The 14,394-nt window shown below is 39.2% G+C and overlaps 1 protein-coding gene across 3 annotated transcripts in view; it reads right to left on the bottom strand.

Annotated features, from left to right (window-relative positions):
• Positions 1 to 1,007: 1,007 nt before the first annotated feature.
• Positions 1,008 to 14,394, bottom strand: part of LOC138713064 (pyrimidodiazepine synthase-like) — a 47,166-nt gene continuing 33,779 nt past the window's right edge. The window contains exon 6 of one of the 3 annotated variants that reach the window (XM_069844803.1): positions 1,008 to 4,736. In XM_069844803.1, coding sequence (XP_069700904.1) covers positions 4,733 to 4,736 — 4 coding nt within the window. In that variant the 3' untranslated portion in view covers positions 1,008 to 4,732. Of the gene's footprint in view, positions 4,737 to 7,603; positions 8,527 to 14,394 lie in introns of those variants that run through there. The other 2 variants (XM_069844801.1, XM_069844802.1) reach the window with 2 other exon arrangements.

Here is a 14,394-nt window from a genome sequence, read left to right as displayed (position 1 = left end):
ACTTGCGTGATTCGGATTCCGCATATTGCGGATAGATGGCAGGAATGTGATTCATTTTTTAAGTTGCACACCACTTTGTTGGGCCACACAATGCATGATGTGTATCTGTGAAGAGTTATGTCGTGTACTAGGGTGAGTGTAAGGTAGGAAATGGTTAAGGATGATGGTAAGGGAGAAGAGGAAACCCGGTGCTGGCACATAGCCTACTCCTGTCGAATAGCACCAAGGGGGCCGCCAGGCTTAACGTCCCCATCCCATAGACGAATCACTATCAACAGTGACATATTCCTTCTCTTCATAAGCACTGCGGAGAGATTTGGGTTTCAACCCAGGCATATTGGTGCATAATCTAGTGATTAGTCTCGAGGCAGAAATTTTACATGAAAATTTCTGACCCTGCCAGGAATCGAACTTGGGCCAGTTAGTCTGGAGGCAGATGCGATACCAGAGCTAAGTCGGCAGTCATTACCTGGCTGACTAGTTTCAACATGGCGTTGATGATTTTTCGAAATTTTGCCATCAAGATAGGAAACATGTTAAATCTGAGAGAGAGAGGGGGGAGGGGGAGGGAGGGGGGGGAGAGAGAGAGAGAGGGAGAGAGAGAGTGTGTGTGTGTGTTTTTTTTTTTTTTCTATCAGATCAGTTAGTTACGCTTTGCAATTCACACCTTCCCATCATTTGAGAATGTGATATGCTTTGAATTTATTTTCATTCATTCATTCATTCAAGAATGTTCAAGTCCTGTAGGTGCAGGAAAGCAGCAGTAACAGCATCGTCTGTGCCACATGCAGTCCACCACTGTAAGAGGACCTCGATTCAGTTTTGTATCCTCTTCTCTTCACTCAAAAGAAAGCCTGAAATCTTGTAACATAAACAAGAAATCTCAGAACACTTCCAGTAACAGAAATATAAAATATCTTACCTGCTGCATTCCTTTGGTTAAATACACGATAAACAATGCAGATGAGAGTCATCGTCAGTAAGTCTTGCACGAATAATAGTCTTAATTGGTTTCTGTATTACATTACATTTATTTAATAAATTATTATTTTTGTTACATAACTAACTTTAAACATGTTTCCAGTGTACAACTCTATAAATATATGAAATGAGACAGTTAATTGTCTTATTAAATAAAAAAAGTTATCACAATTATTGCGTTTCTACAATACAAACTAGTTTCCAATGGAATATACGTACATATTTAGTAGGCTTACACAGAAAAAAAATTAATTCTGTTAATTTCTGGTTTTTATTTTTGTGAATGCAAAGAAATATTTACTTAATTCGTAGCTTTTTTCTAAAAATATATGTCTGTTAATCTTACAATACACTTTGAAATTCACATTGTAGAAATTTTAAGTACATAAGCCTACAAGAAATACTTCTCAAACAGGAGAGTATAACAACACTGCCACTTATCTTTCATTGAATATTTTTTCCTACGTACAGCTAACAAATCAAGTCAATGAAAACAAGGACTCAACTTAAAGTTAATGATAGCAGCAAAGTTAATTGTTACGTCATTTATGAGAAAATTACTTTCGGCATATCATACACTATTTAAAAAAAATAGTAGTTCTGAAACAGCACAAGAATTCTCACTTCCTGCATTACCACAGCCCTCTATATATATGTGTATGTGTGTGTAGAAGGCTGTGGCATTACATTAGTTTAGACCTGTTACGTGTTACTACTTTTAACATAGATGAGTTTTCAGTTGTAGGTGTGATGACGTTCGTCTTTTTATTCCAAGTGTCAGCAGGAAAACTGAATATGAAGTGAAAAGCAAACACATTTTACATTAACAACGACGTATATAAATAAAACCTGGAAGTGCTGGACAAATTTAGCCAATAAGAAGGGCTTCGTGGACAAATGGACTAGGACTAGTACCACACAAAGCTTCAGGGGTGGACACAAGTTTAAGTAAGACCAATGCAGTGTCCACTTTTACTTAAAAACGTGTGCTGTCATCTTGAGATTCTACTGGCACAGGACATTCGTCCTGAACTTTAAAATGTCGTGATGGGACAAGGATTCATCTTTCATTGGTATTACATTTTTGCTTAAACAGAATCCATCAGTTTCTTCTGGCGAATTTCAGCATGCTGTTCTAAAGTGAGTATAAGTTTTAGAAATATCAAACTAACACAGGATATCACTTGAACAATGCAATTTATTGGCATGTCATTGTTTTTGTTGGTGTTGTCTGAAGACAGGTTTGAACCTCATAATACCAATAAGGCATCACTCATGAGGAAACTAGCCAGAGATAATGGGGTAGGGTGGCCAGTTCCTTTCCCCCTCCAATGCATACACCACTGACTAGCTACATATTCCACTAATCAGACTTCAGGTGTATACAAACCAGTGCTGTCATGGTAATTTTTCTCTTGGCCATAAGCCCCACCCCTTGTTTTCTCCCTTGAAATATATTTTACTCTCCTTTCTCTATCTCTCAGACTGTCATTTAATGATTTTTTTTAATATTAAAAAGTAAAGAAATTGTTTTGCTTTACATTTTAATTAAAAACATAAAATTACTTAGTCATACGTTAAAAAGTGTTAAAATTTTTAAAAAGGTATATATACCTTCGACAGACAGCCCGTTTCGACGTTATGTCACGTCTTCTTCAGTGTCTCCTGAACTACTGGTGAGCTTGAATTCTGCGATGTGCATTTGTCAGGAGACACTGAAGAAGATGTGACATAACGTCGAAATGGGCCGTTTGTCGAAGGTATATACCTTTTTTTAAAATTTTAACACTTCTTAATGTATGACTAAGTAATTTTATGTTTTTAACAAACAAAGTATTAACGTGAACTTTAATCAATGACATTTTAATTGTATAACAAGTTTGATTTAAAAAAATACACCATGTAGCCCCACTGTAGATGCACACTTGTCTGGATGAATCTTGGAGTGTGTATTTGCAGCACTTCTTGTTTTTCAACCATTATTTTATATAATTCTGGATTCCAGTGCTGCAGAGATGGACAATTTTTGTTTATGAACATTAAACAAAATACATTAGGAACAGCAAGAGATGATCTAAGATCGGTACAGATCTCTGCGTACAAAACTTAGGCACCAATATACCATATGGCTCTGTAAAAAGGTAAAGGTATCCCCGTAACATGCCATGAAGGCACTTGGGGGGGGGGGGCATGGAGGTAGAGCCCCATGCTTTCCATGACCTCGGCACTAGAATGAGGTGGTGTGGTCGGCACCACGCTCTGACCACCTTTTATCCCCGGGAAAGACCCAGTACTCAATTTTATAGGAGGCTGAGTGAACCTCGGGGCTGTTCTGAAAGTTTGGCAACGAGAAAAAATCCTGTCACCACCTGGAATTGAACCCCGGACCTTCCAGTCCGTAGCCAGCTGCTCTACCAACTGAGCTACCCGGCCGCCACATATGGCTCTGTACAGACAAAATTTTCTTTTCCCCTTATGATTAATCAAAAAAAATATATCATGTATGGCCCCATATGGCCTCCATGACAGCATTGGTACAAACAACTGTTCTTTCTCTGATACATATAATCAAGTGAGATGTACTGCCTGATAATAGATGCACATATCAGCCAGAACTTCAGAGGTAGGCATGTCATTATTGTTTGAAAATTACACATTTCAAGTGATCTCTTCTGTACCTTACGGTTTGTTGCAATATTGTTCATAACACATTGGTTCTGACGAGTTTGGCAGAAATGTAAAATGCTGTCTAGATACTGCATGAATGGCCTATGTACAGTGACCTATGGCGAGCAGTTTCTGCTAGTCATCGTTGCTCCCTACTTTTTCAAGATAAAAATGAGAATTATTATAGTGAATTGTGAAAGGTATCGGCAAGTGTTACAGACATTATTCAGAGACACACGAAACAGGATGGCATTTGATTTCAACAAGATGGGAATACAGTCCATATTGCCAGAGACACGGCACAGTTGTTGAGAAATTTCTTCCCTGGACATTTAATTTCTCGGTTTGGCGGTATCAACTAGCCGGCTTGATCCCCAGACCCTAGAGTTGCCGATTTTTTTCTGTGAGGATATCACAAAGCAAGAGTGCTTCAAACGAGACCACACAGTACCCAGGAACAGGATACAGACATTAGTCCAGGTTTATTGCAACGTGTCATGAACTATTTCCAGGTAAGTTTGCAACAAATCGTAAGATACCGAGTTGATCACTTGAACTGTGTCATCTCAAAAAAATAGTAACATGCCAGTAAATAGCACTGTTGAAGCCATATCCAGTTTATTTTAATATTTCTATACCTTACTGTCACTTTAAAACAGCGTGCAGAAATTCGCGAGAACCAACTGCTGGATCTGTACAGCAAATTAAGTGTCTGCAACTCTCTCTAAAGTAGCCCCGTTTTTTAAATTACTTTACAGAATTGAACAGAAATATGTAAATTTAATAATTGAACACAGAGGTAACACATTTCTTTCATTTACATTCCATCTACGAATATACTGAACACACAAAAACAAAACGAAAGGATCTTCCTAAACACCAATCTGCTGCAATATTCCTCTGATGGGAAGTGAACACAAGACAAGGTTTCTTCTGGCAGAGTGACGAATCGACTTGCTTGATGTGGCAGCTTCTCCGGTCTTCCCAGTTCAACTGTTGTTGGTCTGTCTACAGCAGTCCTGAACCTCCTATGCCCACAAGATGTCTCCCTGTTTTGCAGTCACGCTGGTATAACGTGCATTATTCAACTTCAAAAAAAAAATTTTTACACAGTTTAAAATGTCCCGGAAAAGAAACAACTGGCACTATCTCAAAGAGGAAATGTGAATCAGTGTTGAACAATGTGATCTAACAGGATCTGCAAACCAAGTCAAATATCTCATACCAAGCAGGAGTACAAACGCCGTGTGCTTCTGAGTGTGGGACACATGCTGTGTCCTTCACCACAAAACACACGGTGCATCATGCCCAGAGTTGAGGACACAGCCCATGTCCTTTGAATAAGCAGCAGAAGCAGTCACATGTGAACTGGAGTGCCATTAAAGGGAGGGAAGGAAAGGCATTGCAACAATCTTGTTAGTATTCACAGCGTTACTATTTGCAACTTTCATCACAGTTGGCTCTGTAAATGCAACGATCTCATGCAGCTGTTCCTACCTGAGTGGGCTAGTCCTGTAGAAGGAAGCTGCTTGGATCCAAGAGGCAACCAGCACATTTCCTGCACTCACAAGCAAACGTTCTGATGGTGGCAGATAAAAAAGTTAAATGTATTTCTTCCACCATATTAATAATGCCAAAAGAAGTGCTTATACAAATTTTGGCCACTCGACCGCAATTACGAGGGCTGTAAAAAAATAAGTTCTCCAGGGACCATTAACAGGACAAAAAAAAAAAAACAATTTCATTGGACAAATTTAGTGGAACAGACACAGCAATTGTTGAGCTATTTTTCAACATATTTTCCACCGGAATTGAGACATTTCTCATATCATGGGATCGACAGAGAGAGGTGCTGACGCAGTCAAACGCTGCTTCCGATCTGAGGCGGCTGACTTCTAAGACACAAAAATTGATCCTATGGTATGACAAATGCCTCAATTCCAGTGGGGGATATAATAATTTATTTATTTAATCTGGCAGAGCTAAGGCCAGTAGGCCTTCTCTTCCGCCCAGCCAGACTCTAATTCTAATTAAATACATTTGCTTACATAGTTATTACATTAATATCTAGACCATAAAACAACATGAAAGTAAATAATGAAAGTTGGATAACTAATGTTAGTGTGACAATAATAAACATTGGTAAGAAATAGTTATAATAATAATAATAATAATAATAATAATAATAATAATAATAATAATAGTAAAAATAATAGTAATAATAGTAATAATAATAATAATAATAATAATAATAATAATAATAATAATAATAATAATGAGATAATTTAGATATTTATCTGTGATATATATAACAATTAAACATTGAGAAACTTGAAACAGCTATTATTGTTAACAAGAATTGTTAGAAAAATATCTCGTTAGCCTATTCTTAAATTGGTTTGATGTCTGACAGTCCCTGACATTACTCGGTAGGGAATTCCAAAGCCGAGGAACAGCCACAGTGAAAGAAGATGAATATGAGGATGTTCGGTGGGAGGGAATGGATAATATTGAGGAGTGTTGTGATCGTGTGTCTAGGTTATGATGGGTGGATAAATTTTGAAAACGAGACGCAAGATAGACAGGAGTGGAGAAATGCAATATGTGAAAGAGAAGGGAAAGACAGTGGATTTTCCTACGATCTTCTAGACGGAGCCAGGACAACATTTCGAGGGATGGTGTTACGTGATCAGCCCGGCGAATATTGCAGACGAAACGGACGCACATATTATGAACACGTAGTCTCTGCGCCAAAGTAACGCTTAGGTCAGTAAACAGAATATCACAGTAATCGAAGTGGGGCATCACGAGTGTTTGCACTAACATTTTTTTCATGGAAAAGGGTAGGAAATTCTTCAATCGTCTAAACGAGTGGATTAATGAGAATACTTTTTTGCAGGTTTCTGCAACTTGAATGTTCCAATTTAAACTTTTATCCATATAAATACCTAGATTCTTTACTGATTCACTGAACGGAATTTCGGTGCCGTGTATTTTAATCGGAGACAAATTTGGTATGGTAATAGTGCTTAACAAACGTGAATAACCCACAATGATTGACTGTGATTTTTCTGGATTTAGTTTAAGTCGGAATTTCCGTGTCCATGTTGACAAATTGCGCAACAACTGCTGTATCTGTTTCAATAAATATTTCCATGCAATTGTGCTTTTTTCTATAAACGGCCCCAGGGAAAATCACTTTCTGGACGGCCCCGTAATTGCGGTCGAGTGGCCAAAATTTGTATAAGCACTTCTTTTGACATTATTAACACGGTGGAAGAAAAAAAATAACTTTTTTATCTGCCCCCATCAGAACGTTTGCTTGTCAGCTAATCTAATGTAATGCGGTTTCCAAGCAGACAGCGTGATGTGCGGTGTTATCACTTCCAAACGTGCGCTGGACGAAGGCGTTAGAATGTTAGTGGGTTGAGAAGCAAGGTGCAGTTAGCAGTTCAGCCTCCAGGGGCAGCACAGAGGGAATGAGAGGTTTTGCACTATTCTGCACAGAGTACGACTGTTAAAATTTAGGTGTGAAATGCCATCTTACTCTATCAGCAAAATGCCATTATTACTGAATTTCAACTTTTGTGATCATTATCACTACGGAATATGTATGATAAGAACTTTCTTGTGTTAAATTTTATTAACGTACCTTGTTAACATGTTTCGACCTATTTTCGATCATCTTCGGAACTGGTCATTGTTGTCTTGGCGCCTCTTGTTTCCTGTGTGGGTGCGTTCGTAGTGTAGAATCAAGGTGTGTATGTGTTTTGAAATTGAGTTGTGTGTTGAGAATATCGTTGGGGTGTGTTTTCGTGTGTTTGTATATTTCATATTGTTCTAGTGTGTTGAGTTTCTGGCTTTTTGGTTGGATGTGCAGTACTTCCATGTCTGTGTTCATGTCTCTGTAGATGTGGTTGGCATTTGTGATGTGTTCTGCATATGTGGAGGTGTTTTGTAATTTTGTTATGGCTGTGATGTGTTCTTTGAAATGATCTGCCTGTCTGAACTATGTAGAAGTTGTTGCAGGTGTTACATTTGAGTTTGCATATGCCTGTATGGCATACGCCATAACAAAATTACAAAACACCTCCACATATGCAGAACACATCACAAATGCCAACCACACCTACAGAGACATCAACACAGACATGGAAATACTGCACATCCAACCAAAAAGCCAGAAACTCAACACACTAGAACAATATGAAATATACAGACACACGAAAACACACCCCAATGATATTCTCAACACACAACTCAATTTCAAAACACATACACTCTTTGACTCTACACTACGAACGCACCCACACAGGAAACAAGAGGCACCAAGACCAACAACAACCAGTTCCGAAGATGACCGAAAATAGGTCGAAACATGTTAACAAGGTACGTCAAAAAATTTAACACAAGAAAGTACTTATCATACATATTCCGAAGTGATACAGTGTTAAAAGTTGTGTAATCAAGATGCATTATCATTTATTTTAACTGCACTTTGTCAGCATCCAAGCCGTTCCCCAAACTGTGACTTTTCCCCACAAAATGTAAAGGGATTTCATTAAAACTGGACATTCAATATTTCGGAACATAGCTTCCTCCCAATACAGTCATTGATATGTCTGAAAAGCTCACATCATGTCCCTCGCTTTTTTAATATATGTCAGTGGAACTGCAGTTTTCAAAGACCAGGACTTGAGTACCCAAACAACAGCCAAGACTAACTTAGACAGACATGTCAGTGAACTGCAGACGCCCTGGAGATCAGTCGCCACTTCCTTCTACTTAGAACTGCGGAGGTCGTAGTAGGACGAGAGTTTGCCAAGCTCCCTGGGCCAGTGGTGAGGTGTCCACGCAACTTTCGGAGACGCCCGTGCGCTTCAAAAATCAGATAACACACAATTAGACTGAGGGAGCAAATCAGCAGGCTGGGCTCTAGCAGTTAGTTACACAGACACACGCCTACTTCTTCGTGGAACAACAAATAAATAATAAAGAGGGCCAACTTTATAAGTGACATGGAATTTACAGCAAATTATTTCATTCTCGCTATATGTTGCTGATCCTGAAGTCTGTAGATGCAGGGAGCAAGATACCCGATGCTTATCTACAGACACGCCTGACACTTGCTGCTTCTTTCGTTGATATTTTATTCGATTTGCTTCCTTGAACAATAAAAGTGAAAACATAGAATGTTGCAACACTTCCAGCTACACGTGAAACTTCGTTCTGCATCAAACACAAAACAGAGGCATTCAGTGGCGGCTTGTGGACAAATTCAGGTGTTTAATGCAGGGTGCGGCAAGACATCCTCCCGGAACTTTTCATTTTTTGAATAACGTGTCTCTCAAGTGGTGTCCTTCACTATCAATGCATTGTTGAATGCGACTTCGGAAATTCTGAATCACTCTAACTAGCATTTCTTGAGGAATAAGACCAATTTCTTCCTGTATTGCATTTCTTAGGTCTGGCAAAGTCCTCGGCCGATGTTTGAACACCTCAGCCCTAAGATGTCCCCATAGAAAAAAATCGCATGATGTAAGGTCTGGTGATTGTGCTGGGCAGGGGACGTTGCCACGTGAAGAAATTAAGCATCCGGGAAACATCTGAGCAGCGACAACGGAATTACCACTTACCAGAAACGATACCACAGAGTAAGCACGTTCTTCGCATGTCCACGGCATAGTTGGGATTCGTTACAGATTACAGTTTGCACTAATTGAATGTCAATTCCGTGTATTCAATGTCAGATTCAATTCTTCTTGTTTTGCGCATGTCATTTGATATCGCTATGGCAACGCATGTAAACCTAAATTTCCCACTGTTTAGATATGGTTCATATTAATACAGTTTCCTTATTTTGATCCATCTGTCCTTTATTTACACTTTAAATTAGGGAGGATGTTTTGCCGCACCCTTTACTTACTAATACATGAATCTAGCATTCAGTCAAACCATTAATTATTCTGAATCAGTGCTTGGAGTTGAATGATTAAATCAGGTGGTTCCGTGGGTGTAAGATTTTCTGGTGGAGATCAATGGAGAGTTGCAAAAAATAGACGAGTTCTGTGAAGAAAGTGTCAAACATTTGGAGGACTTGTACCACACTATGTTGCAGATAACAGAGAACATTATCTCGGCAATTGTGGCTAACAATTTGAATTTCACACTCAATAAAAGTCGTCATCTTTTGCGGCTGAAGAAATCGAAGAGTTAATATGGTTGATTTCCAATAAATACATCCCTGTAATATGAATTTCTGAATCTACCCCTGCTGGAGTTTTGGTGCAGGTGAAGAAAAGAATACCCAGCACTGTCAAAGAAAGCTCTTCCGGCACTGTTCCTATTGCAACAAAACAAAATATCGAAATAGAATAAATATCGAACCAGAAATGGGGCTAACTTTCCGTAATAAAATCAGATATAGCCTGAATATTTTGTGGTGCCTATTACTTCATATTATTCACACGCAGGATGGAAGACTGTTAGACAAATTTATCTACACAACAGACAAGTACCAGCAGAAAACTGTCAGTATTGTTAAGATATACATGATGATTCAGACCTCCAGTCATTGTAGGAATATTCAGTAAAGTATTTTGCATGGCGAGAGTCAAAAAGTCAATTTTAAAAATGCGAAATAACACCGAAAAATAGGTTATTTGTTCAAAATAAAACTGAAATTAAGGTAATTTCTATATCAATATTTAAGATGTTTATTCACTGTAAAATAGGACTCTAGCAAGAAAACAAAGACAAGCCCTCAAAACTCCACAACCAGCTACTACCTAATTTCTATTCAACTTCCACTAAAAGCAACGTTATGTTTCCCTTTAGATTTCTGGAAGAAGTCAGTCTAATTGTTTTATTTCTAGTTTTCTAGACGTAGAACATAGTTACTGTATTTTCAATAAACCATTCACCAAAATGATGTTCGCTCAGAACAAACATGCAGCAAATACATCTCCCACAAGCCTCACCTCTTCACAGTAAGTGCTCAGTATACAACAGTGAAGTTCATTTCGCAAGTTTCGGTAGACTGAATAATGTAAAATCGCACATTTTGAGAGAGAAAAAGAAACGTTACTTTACTGTACTGTACAAAAAATAATACCAGTGAGTTATACTGTAGCTTATTAGGAGCCACCACTGCTCGCACTGTACTAATATACACTATCTACCAAAAAGTAATTGGGCACTGTTTTTGCCCCTTTAGAACCTCGTGGTACCACCTCTTGTTGCTATAACAGCAGCCACCCTGTCAGGCATGCTCTCCACTAGTTTGTGTAGGATATCCACTGGAATGCGTCGCCATTCCTCTTGCAACATGGCACTCAGTTGGACAATGGAAGTTGGCCCCATGTTTCGGCGGCTACTATGCAGTGGTATGCAGACAATAATGTTCACTGGTTGGACTGGCCTGCACGGAGTCCTGATCTCAATCCCACTGAGCACCTTTGGGCAGAATTGGACCAGCGATTGAGGTCTCTGGAGATGCGGGCAACTTCCATTGTCCGTATATATTATTATAATGTACCGAAGTACATATGATATTTCCATGCAGATATTCTGAGTCATCACACGATGAAAGAGTAATGGAACGGAGAAAAATTCTCTCCGGCACTGGGATTTGAACCCGGGTTTTCAGCTCAACGTGCTGATGCTTTATCCACTAAGCCACACCAGATACCCACCCCGGCATCGGACAGAATCGTCTCAGATTAAGTTCCAACTCTTGGGTTCCCTCTAGTAGCCGCCCTCTGCACTACATCATAGATGTCTATGAACGTAGGACTTTAGTCCACACATGTGCTGAGGTGCACTCGTTATGAGTGACTAGTTGGCCGGGATCCGACGGAATAAGCGCCATCTTAAATCACGAAGTGATTTACGCATATCATATATATTATTTTAATATACCGAAGTACATATGATATTTCCATGCAGATATTCTGCGTCATCATACGATGAAAGAGTAATGGAACGGAGAAAAATTCTCTCTGGCGCCGGGATTTGAATCCGGGTTTTCAGCTCTATGGTGCTTATTCCGTCGGATCCCGGCCAACTAGTCATTCATAACGAGTGCACCTCAGCACATGTGTGGACTTCAGTCCTACGTTCATAGACATCTATGACGTAGTGCATAGGGCGGCCACTAGAGGGAACCCAAGAGTTGGAACATAATCTGAGACGATTCTGTCCAACGCTGGGGTGTGTATCCAGTGTGGCTTAGTGGATAAAGCATCAGCACGTAGAGCTGAAAACCCGGATTCAAATCCCGGCGCCGGAGAGAATTTTTTTCCATTCTATTACTCTTTCATCGTTACATTGTCCAACTGAGTGCCATGTTGCAAGAGGAATGGCGACGCATTCCAGTGGATATCCTACACAAACTAGAGGAGAGCATGCCTGACAGGGTGGCTGCTGTTATAGCAACAAGAGGTGGTACCACGAGGTTCCAAAGGGGCAAAAACAGTGCCCAATTACTTTCTGGTAGATAGTGTATTATGTTTAGCTTCATTAATTCAAGACTTTGCCTCATCTTATCTGTTAGACTCTCACCTGCATGACGCCTCACCACTGTACAGGGCGCAGGCAGTGACGAGGATACGGACAATGGCAAAGGAAAACTTGCGCACAGCCGCTTTGTCTGCCACAGATCTCGCAGAATCAGCTGGGATTGATCCCAGGCCTGCACTCACTGAGCTTAGAAACAAAATGACCTCAAAGGTTCCTACATACCCGTGGGGTGGGGTGGTCCGTACCTCTATTAACTGTAAGATATGGTCATCCTTCACAATACTTGTATTTTGCTAAGAACACAATACCGCAATCAAAACCCCTCGCAGTTGGGTAATATTCCATACCCTACACTCTGCTATGTTTGGGTCCTGATGTAAACACTGACTGCCCAGTGACCACAAGACTTCTATTCACACAGTAGTATGGTAGTGCACAATCTAAATATACAGGGTTAGTTAAAAGTCCCGCACCACCTAAATAACTTTTGAAGCATATGGTTCAGTGACATGAAACTTGCTATGTGGGGATAACCATATACTAAGAACTCGATTATGGTATTACCGAGTTTTTTCTGCTTCCGGTTTAACCGGAAGTAACTCCAACTCTCTTATTTTAAATGGAACACCCAATATATTTTTTTTTAATTTTTGAATAGTGCTCATTAAGAGCTTTTCAAAAAGTATCCACACTCGATACTTCTGTACAAATTCAGTGTTGCCAAGTCAAGAAATCAGGAAAGTGTATCGAATATTAAAATAATAAAATACTCCTTCCTTAACAAAAACGAAACAAAGCTAGCTCACCTTCTAAATTGTGTGTTCAAATTGGTAGCCCTCAGCTGCTTTACAATGTGTCACTCGATCATAGAAACCATTTAAGGAATGATTTAACCAGGCTTTAGGAATATCTTGCACCACTTCCATTTTTATTTAGCAACACTGAATTTGTAAAGTATCAAGTGTGGGTACTTTTTGAAAAGCTCTTAATGAGCTTTATTCAAAAATAAAAAAAAATATATTGGGTGTTCCATTTAAAATAAGAGAGTTGGAGTTACTTCCGGTTAAACCGGAAGTAGAAAAAACTCGGTAATACCATTATTGAGTTCTTAGTATATGGTTATCCCCACATACCAAGTTTCATGTCACTGAACCACATGCTTCAAAAGTTATTTAGGTGGTGCGGGACTTTTAACTAACCCTGTATAACAGTTTATCATGACTTATGTTTGGTCTGGTTCTTGTGGCTGGGTAAAATTTCCTTGTTTACATTGGGACTCATTGTCAGAGTGCACGGAGTATAGGAACAGATTAAAATGAAAACAAAGCAGCTCTGTCTTGCATACAAAGACTGATCAGTCGCATCTGCAGAACGTCGTGATGACATCCGCTTCCTGCTCAATTATTACAGGTCAGAAACAGCTGACACTCGCATTGGATCCTCAGTGTGGGACGATAAGGGAAAGGGGGGGGGGCATCTAGTGCCAGCATGCAGTTCTGGAGCCCACAGTCACAGCCAATGAAAATCCGGTGCTATTTTATCAATTTTATTTCGCCAAACCAACAGAGATGCTTGTTCCTGTCTGCACAAAGTTACAACAACATGGTGGCTCACATGTTGCAAATAAATCTCTATTTTCAAACATCACACTGCGAACTCAAGCAATAATGAACAATCTCACTCATCTTTTACAGCCTGCAAGCGTTCACCTCAGTTCTGAACTGGTTCATCATTAAATGATGTTTTCTTTGGACTCTCGTATGTCTGTAAACATGTCTAAAAGTAAAACATTTCCAGAAGTGGATTTAGCTTCGTCATCAGTTGAAGTAACAATTTATACTTTAGGAATTCTATAAGTTACTTTATATGTTTGGATTCAGGCAAAATGCAGGACCAAAACCAGAGGGGTTCCAGGAGTTGCTGGCAACTATTCTGCAACCAGCTCCTAAAATTGCTCCTAAGCTCGTATATTTGTAACGTTCCGCACCGTACTGGATGATCATTGATTATAGTAACTAAAAAAAATCGTACCTACTGTAAGTACAGTCAGACCTAAAGAAAACTACAGCTATGTTAGGTTCATAAAGTTTCACTTCAATCCTTTCAGGTGACGTTTAAAATATTTAGTGTTTCATGTTTCATTATTCTTGTACTAAATGATGATTAATAGATAAATATGAAATTAATAATTTTATACCTGGTGTTTATTGAATTGTGTAAAAAAAA

This window comes from Periplaneta americana, chromosome 14 (genome assembly GCF_040183065.1).
Source record: "Periplaneta americana isolate PAMFEO1 chromosome 14, P.americana_PAMFEO1_priV1, whole genome shotgun sequence".
In the NCBI taxonomy this organism is placed as follows: Eukaryota; Metazoa; Arthropoda; class Insecta; order Blattodea; family Blattidae; genus Periplaneta; species Periplaneta americana.
The sequence above is the reverse complement of the archived record's forward strand: the minus strand, read 5'-3'. Positions and strand labels throughout refer to the sequence as shown.